The sequence below is a fragment of the Phasianus colchicus genome, chromosome 1 (genome assembly GCF_987193195.1).
Source record: "Phasianus colchicus chromosome 1, bPhaCol1.hap1.1, whole genome shotgun sequence".
Classification (NCBI taxonomy): domain Eukaryota; kingdom Metazoa; phylum Chordata; class Aves; order Galliformes; family Phasianidae; genus Phasianus; species Phasianus colchicus.
This window is the reverse complement of record NC_143436.1, coordinates 41,608,176-41,620,000: the sequence shown is the minus strand read 5'-3', so window position 1 is coordinate 41,620,000 and position 11,825 is coordinate 41,608,176. Positions and strand designations below refer to the sequence as shown.

The window sequence follows — 11,825 nt, the reverse complement described above, 5'->3', positions numbered from 1 at the left end:
CTTTTTCCCCTCATGATTTTCTCTGTAAAGAAAGTTTCCACATACCTTTTTCAGCTTTGATTGCCCCACTGAGTGAAATTAGCTGCTCTAAAAGAAAAGCCACACACACACTTATGCAGCCACAGACACATATTTCTTTCACAGAGCACAATTTCTCAATTGAGCCATTTTGCATAAGCCCCTAGGTTCTAATAGCTCTCATGAAGCCAAAGCTTGCTCATAAGACAGGCAAAATTAGGTGAAGTGTGCAAAAATCCATTGACCTTTCTCTCCCTCACAAAATCACTCAGAAATAACTATATATAAACTTTCTTTCAACCAATAAAATGATGCTCTCCATCACAGCTTTGATGTGTACCTTTAGCAACAAAGGAGGAAGTGGCTACAAGAGTCACAAGCCAATACAGAAGGAAAAATTATATGTGCTGATAAACTTTTCCCTAATCAATTGCACAGTGACCTCCTCAGCCTACAAAGTCATGTTAAATGAAGTTTCTACCTGTTAAGCTACATACATGCTGCTAATCAAGTATTTCCTTGACCAGTCTGTAAAATGCATAGCTAGCTCCTTACAGTAGTTCTGTGACAGAAGGTGCCAGGGAAAGCCATGCAGCCATACACAACTCTGACTTGTTCATGTATCTGCAAGACCTGAAACCCAACACTGTCCACTGCAGTCATCTCAATGTCTGCTTTGCAATCTCATTCCACTCTATTCACAGCAGAGAAATCAGATTAGGACTTTTTCCTTTTTATTCCCTCTCTACAGCAGTGAAAACTAACTGAGGACTCCAAAGAAGAAAAGAGGACTCCTTCATGAGGGAAGAGGGAAGGGCAAAGGCAAGAAACAGTCAGAAAAACAATAACAACAACTATCTATAATCCTCTAATGCTTGAGGATTCCATGAAACAAAGAGAAGATGAGGTAGAAGACAGAGACAAAGACCCATGTCCCCAAAACACTTCCAAAAGAAGTCACCGCTCCCTTGCCTAGCTCCACCCTTAGCCAGGAGCTGGTGCTACCATCACACAGCTCAGCTCCTTCCCCTGCCACCAGGACAAGGCCTTCAGGGCAGTGAAACATCGCTGTGAAACACTGCCATGAAATCCAAAGACCAGACTTGAGCAACAAGGTCGCACATCATGTCACCACTGTTCTTCATTACAAAAATAAAAGGCCTTCTCACTGAGAAAAACACTGCTGTGACTTGATCAGCAGTTCCACATTGTTTCCATTTCATTTCAAAGACACTGCAGTTGCCATTTCAATTGTTATGCTAGCAAAAAAACAACACATTGCAAATGAGTCTGAAATCAACAACAACAACAAAAAAATCACATCTAGACATGCACATCAAAGTAAAACAAGACAAAAACATTGTACTGAATGCAGCACAGACTATACAGGACATTGACAGGACAGTTTTCCAGGCATGGTATCTTTTTAACATTAATAATAAAATCATTTTATAAAGAGTACAGTTTAAAAAGAGAAAGGGTCTGAGTAGCTGAAACTATGTGTTAGGCATTGTTTTTCCTTCTGCCTACTAAAAAAGAATGATTCTTCTCCTGCTTCCCTTTTATCTTTAATAGCAAAAAGCAGAGATGTTTCAGTGTAGGAATTGTCCTTTTTTTTCCCCTTTATTTCTTCTTTTTTACTCTCTGCTAGTAATGGGTTTATGGACAACTGAGGGCAGGGTATGAGTTGCTTGCTTTGGTTTTGCTTTTTTTTTTTTTTCTTTTTAATTTCTAGACAATTACATTATTAGTTATTCCATTTCCAGGAAAACAATGTTTTTTATTTGTTGCTGAGGATTGAGCAGCGGAGATGCAGCTCTCTCACAAAGCACTGATTTACAATGCACTGTTGGTTCCTTGGAACTTAACACTAGTAAGCAAGTGATCAAAATTTCAAACCATCTGCCCTTTTGGATGATATCAGCTTTTGGTTGTTTGCATACAATTTTCTATATGTCAAGTTCCAAAATCTTGCTGTTAATTGTAGAAAAGTTAAGAACTAGCTGAGAGCTGCCTTGAGTATGTACCCGTCTACCTTTCTGAAATTACATCAACAGGTCTATCATCAAGTATGTTGCTGTTCTATGTTTTTTTAACATATATATAAATTTCACACCTTCCAGCGTCCCTCTCTAGGCACCACAAGCCCGGAGAAATATAGAATTGTTTCTTTCATACTACTGTCCCAGTATGCCTGGGAGTGACAGGAGCCTTAAAATCAAGCACAGTCATCTACTGTTCTACATGCACAAAAGTCAGAGATTGCTAATTAGGTTAACCTAAATTAAACCAGTTTTTAATTTAGAATGTCCTTGTTCAGTCATTTTATTATACCCTTGTGAGGACATTTTCAATGCAGCTGATAGTATTTAGCCACCAAGTTTCTCACTTACAGTACTGTACAGGGGTGTTTTGAAAATTAATTAATTTTAGTCCAGCACTTCTAACACATAAAATACTGTGTAAATACTAAAGGCATTCAGTCAATGTTAATAAAAGTAGTTTAGCTAAACCCCTATTCACCACATTGAATGTAAGCATTTTATATTTTTAAGGTTCACAGACTGTCTGCTAAAAGCCTGACAAACACTTAATAGGTGCAGAATAGCACACTTAAACCACGGACAGCCTCAGCTTGTCATTTCTGTAATAGATTTTGAACAGAGCAATCACCTCCCAGGAACAGAAAGCCTACATGATATAACAGTTCTTACATGAAAGGGCAAGGAGTCTGCGTGCTTTTTCTGCTGCCATGACCCAAAAAGCCATAGAAGGCAATGAGATTGCTTTAACTACTGTGAACTTTGAATCCTGTTGCAAAGGTCAGCAATTAACTGACAAGGAAAAAAAAAAAGTTAGCATCTTTATTACTTGAAAAATTCTTTTTAGTAGAAAAAACATATACTAGCAGTTCCTATAACAGCTCCTCTGTATCTTCCCCTTCCTCTCAGCCTCTGTACAAGATGATTATGTGCTGTCTTCATGCTGGGCTGTAAAAACTTCTAGATTCTGAAAGTGTGAAGACTAGCTGGAATTAGCATATGTGGTGTTGGACCTATCCTGCTAGACACAACTTGTATAATCATTGTAAAAAAATTCCTTCATCCACAATCAAATCAGGCATAGAATTAAGTTTACATCAACCGTGTATTAAATGGCACTATGAGAGAAGAACATCACTTTTGGGAAGCACTGCCAGTTCTTTAACAGAACAAAAGGTTCTGTCCAAGAGGGCCAACACTAAGTGCTACACACACCTCCGTGTCAGTGGCTCTCACCTTAGACATGCGTCCCAACAAATTCAATATTAAAAAAAAATAATTAAAAAAAATCAAAAGCACTCCACTCTGCATCCCTATAACAGGAGGTCTATTCCATTCCAATATTAAATACTCTCCATTAAAATTTACATTAGTCTAACAAAACCAGGTGAACATACACTCAGGTATCTATTTTTAAGTAACTGATCTACTGGAGGAAAAATGGGAAGACTCATATAGATATCAGTGTAGCAAGAAGGCCTGAAAATATTTGTTTAGTTCTACATACATACACAAATGAGATATTATTTGTCTTTGACACCAGATTTCCTGTAGAGAGATCATCAGTAAACATACTGGTAGTCTGCACAGAAACATGTCTAAATTTAAACCTCTCACAGCTGTGTAATAATGAGCTTCATTGAACAAGATGGTCTGAAGCCACACTAAACAGCTCACATTTTCAAATATGTTAGAAAAAAATAATCACATCTTGTATACGTGTTCATAAAATCAGTAGGCAATCAGCACATTTCTGTTTGCTACTGCTTGCAGACTACCCAAACAAGCCCTTTTGCACTGTGCAGAAGTTGATACATTTCAGAGTTTCAAAGTCTGGTCTTACTACAGCAATGCCAAAGTTTGATGCAACATATGCAGGAAAAGGGCTCCTGGCACTCACATTTTGCTTACATCTCTAGTTCCAGATGCTTGGCTTCAACATCAACTTTAAAACAGTTATGACTTCGTTTCGGAACATCATTTCTGTTCTTATATCTTTAGGAGCAACTTTTGCCACCACTAGTGAGTTTTATATTAATAAGAGGCAACAGTGGTCAGTCAGCTGTTGGCTTAGGGGCTCATATCTACAAACTCCACTGGAGTCCTGCCATGAATACTCAAACAAGCAATACACATGGCTACCTTGCAATAGCAATGCTACTTTAAGCACCAGATTTCTTCTGCCCAAGTCTGCTGCTTCTGATGGTTCCCACTTTATGGGCACCTCCAAGTACCCAGGATGTTCTCACATCTATGTCCAAATCACAGCTTGTCAGAAGGAATACTGCTAACTATAGCAAGGACAAAGGGCCTAACAGGGCAAATAACAGCACTGAATATAGCCACTTTCGTTTTCAGAGATAAAGTTCCCTTAAAAGATGATGAATAAAGTGGATTGTTAAGCAAAACCAGAATAGGAAGCGATGACATAGTCTAACTGCCATTAGACTACTACTAGAATACTCCAGCTAGCACACTCTCCCCAAACCTACATTACTTGACTGCTTTTCACCATCATTCTCAAGTTAGAAATACTTGAGAAACTAAGATAATCAAACTCAAAAAAGATGGCTGTTCACTGATAAGCTTATATGCTTTTTAAGCCAATGGTAAGTTCACTTTACAATGCTATTAAAAAATTTATGTTTAAAAAACTGCGAAGTAGTCCTGGTATTTATGTTAAAAAGTTGCATTATAATTCAAGTTGATTGAGTGATGCTACTATTTTGACAAGCAGCAATAGTTTCATGCAACTGCCTAGGGCTTTTTGCAAGGCCTGCTCAAAAGAAAAAGTTAAAAAGCCTCAGACCCTTCTACTGAAACAATTTATACTCAGTCAATGCTTCCTTCACCTTCACTCTCCTTTTAAAAATAACAACAATGGGCATGCAAGCAGCCAAGGGGAATAAATAAAACCTTTGTGAGTTCTAGACAAAAAAAGCGATGTGGGCAATACTTTACCGCACAACAGCGCACTTTTCCTTCTTTCTTCTGTCAAGTTTTCAGACTTCCAGGATTTTTAGTAGTGAGAATGAAATCCCAGGACAAAAAAAGAAATCATGATTATAATAACCTCAACAAAATGTGAAAGTTACCTTGATTCTTTCAAATATTTAATCATGATTATATGCCTAGGGGCAGACTTGCTCGCTTTGAGTCAGATTTTATTAATTAAAGCTCTGTGATGAACAGTATAATTTGTTGTCGGTTCACTGCTTAAATAATGTGCGCTGTACATTTTGTTGAAGAGATGGGTAATAAGGTTGTCTGTTAACATCAGTTGATTGCTGCAGCTCCGTGTCACACTGAACCATCTGGAAATGAAGAAAATGATGCTTTCTCATCTCAGACTAGCAGAAGCCTCCCAGTTTGCAAGAGCTTCTGGATTTAGCTTTGCCCAATGCCTCATCTCTGCTGTCTGCTGAAACAAAGCCTATAGGACTGGTGTCCCTGAGCACTGTTGGTCCAGCTCACCTCAAGTAAGAGGAATGCAGCTCCAGCTTTGATCCTGTGACACAACTGAACTGACTCCTGCTGAAATCAGCAAAAAACATGGCGAGAATCTTTAGGGATCTATCTTTAAAAAACTTCTTGAAATACAATTCCTTGCCTGTAGAAGAGTAACAAAAAATTATCTGCTGTAAGCATGAATATTACAAAGACTGTGAGGAGCTCAAATACTACAGTGATCTGGTTACACAAACACTGTTAGGAAAGCAGTCCATTTCAAGCACAAGTAGTAAAATAAAGGCAGAACAAGTTCTACTCTGCTTGACAAATGAAAATAATTATTAATAGCCCTACCTCCTCCCTTTTTCCTTTATATATTTTCTTTGGAAGACATTAGTTTGATGGAATGGAGAGGGATTACATCACTACTGGGATATATACGAGTAATACCACTAAGGTATTATACATTTTTCTCCAGTTGAAAAGAAAAATAGCAGCTGAGTGCATAGGCCTTCACTTGAGCACTGAGCTGAAGGCACTCATCACTGCACAGGATCTAATTTGGGAATGTTCTGTCTTCTGTTGTGGGTTAGGGGAATAAAATTCTGCTTGTTGCCTAAGCAAACATAATAGCACTGAAGGAAAAATATTAGGTGTTAGTATTTTCACTGAATAACCTTTCAGGGCATAAAAACTGAAACAACATTTAAAAGAGCTTGTAATATCTGGATCTTGCTTCACTGAAGGAAATGGGATTTTGACAACGAATTAGCAACAGCAATATCTGTATTCATCTGCACAGCCCCAGCAGTATAAAAAGTGAAAGATCAACAGTGAAGCAGTTATCTTTGAAACAAAAAAGCTCCATGCCAAATTCTCCTTACCCTGTGTCCTCTTAGCATATGAAGTAGCCATATTTTCTAAAAACACCGTAAACAATGTGAGAATTGCTGCTCTATGCTTACAATTATGACCAAAAAAATTACATAGTATCAGCTGTGTACTCCTATGAATTTCTTAGAACTGTTTTACTTAGCAGAAGGCAGGAATTCGTTGTTGCAGAGCAAGATTGTCCAGTATCTTCCAGAATTAAGCCCCCAAATGTACAGGATAATTGTTTACTCATATATATACACCTTATTTATAAATATCAGATGATATGCTACCTACAATATTAATGTCATCCCTACTGACATCCCTTTATTGATATGAAAATGAATTTGACCCTTTCCATGCCAACCATCTGAAATATTCAAGTTACTTCAAGCACATGGTGAAACAAGAAGTTTGCAATTGTTAAGACGCTTCATTTTAGTAGAAGCCTAAGTGAGATGTTACATGAGAAATATTTAAAATGAGCAAAACAAGATGCCTGCTCATGTTTAAAGTCTGTAGCTCAAAAGCAGCAGGTGGAAGAATGCAGAGGATTTCCAGTCAAAATTAAATGTGCTGAAAGCAATGCAGAGTGCATGCAGGTAACAACCTAATGATCTGCCTTTGCAGGCACAAGCTACAAGTATCTATCCCCTTAATGTCACACAACTTTTTCATCTAACAAGCTTGAATTATACCTGTAACTCTTCAGAACAGCCTTGATTTGTTTTCTTAAACTTCCTTCTGAAGTTCATTCTCACTCTATGCACACTATGAAACAAGTTGCATCTCAGTACTTTTTAAAAAGCAGAGAATATGTCCATTCCTTTCCTTCCTAGATTAGTTCTAAAGGGCTTTTACCCAAATGATTTTACACAAAAGCAAATGTCTTCAGTTCTTAGAAGCCTGACATAAAAGTCTAACACATCATTCCATGCAAGCAGCATCCAGGGAAAAAAGGCATCTATTCACACAACAAACATGCACTTATGCATGGGTTCACAGCCCAACCCATGCAGGGAGTTGTGAGACTGTACTGCCAAAGGCAAATTAGACCCTTTGAAAGAGAATGCCTTTTTTTTTTTTTTTTTTTTTAAATAAGGCTGGTACTGAGAATCTGTTTCTTGTAACACATTTTCCAAAGTGTAACAGAGCTCTTCTGTCCCTCCCATACTTCTGCACTGTACACCAGTACGTCAGCGAAAGGTCACAGATCTGTGAATCAGCTGTGTTTGATACAAGGAGGAAGCAGGCTGTGTAGCCAGCATATGAAACATTTGGACTACAGCAGGAGAGCATACAGCAAGGGCCAAAAGAGTAAGCTTATGCTGAGCACATAAGACATAACAGGTCTGTAAAAGTAATGACTTCCAGTCTTCAAGACATACTCTGTGGCATTCCAAATCAATAGAGCAGCAGCCCTTTTCCTGTTCTGACCTATAAGATGTCATCCTCTAACAAATGACCCACAGGAGTATGTTTTTGTTAGTTGTTTTTTATTGTTTCTTTCTTTTTTTTTTTTTTTTTCTTTTTTTAATGAGAACACCAAATTATTTTTTGACTGAAAATATAGGATAATTTAGATGTGGATAAGCATATAACCTATCAAAAACTTTGAGCTAAAACAAAAGTACAAAGAAAATGTTATAGAGACAGCATGATCAGACAAAAGCTCTGTAGAAAGCATCAGTGTCCCAACAGCTTTTAACAGCTGAACAAATGAAGCACCATGCCACGACCTCAGCACACGCACCCACCCAGGATATGAAGCCATCACTCCTTTGGAGCTACATGTGCCCAAATATCCTTCAGCAAGGACTACCCTGTTACCACTACTTGCTACCAAGCAGTCACAAAAGGTGAGAGGGGGAAATGAGCAGGAACCACAAACTAAGTCAGAAGGAAAAAAGCAAGGGAAATAAATTTGTTTGGAATCGTACAAAAGGAAACATGAGTTAAAACTGCTCAATGAGGGTAAATACACCTGCCCAGAAGGACGTGGTGAACCAGGCTGATCAAAGGTATACTGCAGCTCAGTAGGGACCTGGTGTAGGGAACCTGCTTTAGCAGGGGGGTTGGACTCAATGGTCTCTGCAGGTCCCTTCCAACTCCAGATTCTTTGATTCTGTGATTCACAGCTGGTGCTGAGCCCTACTGGGAGAAAAAGCCTCTCACCTACCTCCTCAGCTTATCTCATGGGGTCTTCTGAAAAAGCATTTTGAGAGCATCAGTGCTGACAGCTTCCATTCACACCTTCCATACACACATACCACAATGATCCCTTCAGGCACCAGCTCTCCTACCAGGTCATTCCCTTCCTAACTGCTCTGGCAGGATGAAGGTGGTAGTCTACCACCTCCAAATGCTGTGACATTTCAAGAAAAAAGGGGGAGAAAGTAAGTTTGGATCACATTACAGTTGAGATTGGCAGGACATTCTGCATCCACCCTTCCCAACTCTTGCTCAAACAGAGACACTCAGAGCAGGGTGCCCAGGCAGGCAGCTTTTGAAGGTCTCCAGGGAGGAGACTCCACACATGGCACAGAAGTGCTTCCTGGTGTTCAGAGAGAACCTCGTGCTCCAGTTCATGCTCATTTCCTCTTGTCCTGGCACTGGGTATCACTGAAAGGAGTCTGACCTCCTCTTCATGCTCTTCAATACACACTGATAAGATTCCTCCTCAGCATCCTCTTGGCTGAACAGTCCCGAAGTCTCATAGAAGTGGTGTTCCAGTTCTTTGACAATCTTGAGTGAACTTACTCCATCCCGTAAGTTCAGGTCTCTCTTGTACTGGGGAGCCCAGAACTGATTACAGTGCTCCACATGTGGCCTCACCAATCACAGAATCACAGTCACAGAATGGCCAGGGTTGGAAGGGACCTCAAGGATCATGAATCTCCAACCCCCCTGCCACATGCAGGGCCACCAACCTTCTCATTTAATGCTAGACCAGGCTGCCCAGGGCCCCATCCAATCTGGCCTTGAACACCTCCAGGGACGGGGCATCCTCTCTGGGCAGCCGAGTATGCGGAGTAGAGCAAAAGGATCACCTCTCTTGACCTGCTGGTGACACTTTGCATAATACAGCCAAGAATACCACTGTCCTTCTTCATAGGAAAGGCACATTGCTGACTCATGTTTAATTCTGTGTCCACCAGGACCCCCAGGTTCTTTCCTGAAGAGCCTCTTTTCAGCTGGGTGGCCCCCAGCATATTCTGGTGGCTGGGATTGTTGCTCCCCAGGTGGGAGGACTTCTCCCTGTTGAACTAACTCCATAAGGTTCTTTTCAGCTCATCGCTCCATTCTGTCAGTGTCCCTCTGGTGAGTCAGCCACTGCCCTCTGGTTTTATGTCATCCATGAATTTACTGAGGGTGCACTCTAATCCATCACCCAGACTTTTAGCCAACTTAACTAATAGATTGTTAGTTAAGAACTTAGCAGGACACCCCTAGGGTACTTGTTTCTGGCCTTCAATGAGACCTCACACACCTGATCACCCACCCTCTAGGCCCAGTCACTTTTCAGTCCCACTCAGTGCCTGCTTCTCCAGCTTCTCTGCGAGGATCTCATGGGGGGACCAAGGACTGCTTCATGCCAGTTTATTCCCTTGTCTATTGTGACAGATCTTTTCAGTGCAAGGATTCCCTCTCCTTTGTGATCACATCAGATGCTGCATATCAAAGTCTACTCTCAGCTGGAATTCCTCACAACTTCAGAGAAAGTACAAGTTAAAAAGACCCACCACTTCTTTTTTTCACCTTAATTAGTGTAAAGATTGGATGTTTTCAGCTGTAACATGGTACCTCATCTGGGAAGAGGCAAGGAAGGATGACAAGGAACACTTTTAAGCATTAATAAACCAGTTCTTGGTTAAAAGATCAGCCCATCTCACTACTCAAGTAGCAGATCAAGATGAAAAGCGGGAGCACTCATTACCATTCAAAGCTGTCTACTATGAATTACTTAGTTTCTTCTAATATTGTAAATAAGTGGTGTTACCTGCATACTACCCAAAGGAAGTGCCTCTACAGAGAATGAAGCGAATGAAACCAAAAGGCAAAGTCCTCAGCTTTCCACCAGCTTTCTGACACTAGAATTTGTTAACAGATTATTTTTCTCTTGTACTATTTAGGAAGGAACTCATCATAAATATTTACTATAAAAACAGAAGAAATAGAATTGTAAAGTAGGTTTCTCAATAAAAGCAGTTTCTGAGTAATCCGCACACTTGCATTCCCATGTATATCCAGGTATTTGGGTTATTATGCACTTAAATACTGGAACTGAATATACTCAAGTATATCAGTGCACGATTTTGTTTGTAGCTCATCTTTCTTCCATTCATGTTATTTTTACTTTGAAAAGATAATGATCTAAAGAAGTAGAGAAAATCAAGTTTGAAATGCATCACACATTAAAACACCCACACCTGCCCCAAACTAGACAAAATCATGAAATATTAAATCAGCAAGGTGCTTGAATATAACAACATTTAGTCAATGCAGACACAATTCTTGTGATAGCAGATCTCTTCCCCATGATCTCTGAAGTACCACTGTGTCAGATGGCTTTTGGTTTTGTTTTTCTTTTGGCACACAAAGTTTACACCAAACTAAAATAGACAAGAGAAAGAATTTTGATGCCTTTGAATTAAAAGTAACAGTGGCAACGCTCTGAAATGTTTTGGACAAAGATAAAACCAGCTTTGTTTTTCTACTTATCAGCTACAGAACTTTTTACATCTATGTTTTCTGGTGAACAAAAAGCTTTTATTTTTGCTTTTTTACATTGCAACTCAGCTACTACAAACAAACAGCTTATTTAGCACTCACATTCAAGAGAAAAAGAAGCAAGAGTAAAACGGGGGCAATAAAGCCATGATATAAAGTCACAACTACGTTAACTGTTGAAGGAAGTGACAAGATGGTAAACAGGAAGCCGAAAGGGTGATATAATGCAAGAGAAATACTACATAAAAGAAACTGTGTAATAACACCAAATTCAAAAATAAGCTGTCTTACAATTCCCCAAGTGCTCAATTAATTACATTATATGAGAAGAAGGAGGCTCTTTTATTCTCCAAGAGTTTTTATGCTGTAAATTACCTTTAGGGTGTAATTTTAGCCTTATTTCAAGTAATTAAACTGTATGCTTTACAAAAAAGGTAACTGAAAAAAAGTCTTAATCTTTGTAGATCTAATTTCACTCTTCTTGCTAGTGAACATTACTAGAAAGGCCATCAATGCTATACATTCACCAGAAAATATCCAAGCTGCATCACTCATTACCACATCCCATCAACTTGAATTATAATTCTTCTGCTTACTCTTTTTATTGTGGGGTAAGATGCAGCATACCTAAAAGTATACTTAAAAATTACCAGACATTGAAGACCACGAGGCTGAACCTAGGTGGAGATGTAAAGCATTTTGATGAGCAAC

The 11,825-nt window shown here is 39.2% G+C and overlaps 1 protein-coding gene across 3 annotated transcripts in view; it reads right to left on the bottom strand.

The window, feature by feature from the left end:
* TMTC2 (transmembrane O-mannosyltransferase targeting cadherins 2) overlaps positions 1-11,825 on the bottom strand; it is a 235,915-nt gene that overhangs the window by 153,052 nt on the left and 71,038 nt on the right. Inside the window, exon 1 of one of the 3 annotated variants that reach the window (XM_090139358.1) lies at positions 5,535-5,753. The exons of the other annotated variants lie outside the window; for them this stretch is intronic. Coding sequence (XP_089995484.1) covers positions 5,535-5,614 — 80 coding nt within the window. The 5' untranslated portion in view covers positions 5,615-5,753. Of the gene's footprint in view, positions 1-5,534; positions 5,754-11,825 lie in introns of those variants that run through there. 3 annotated transcript variants of the gene reach the window in all.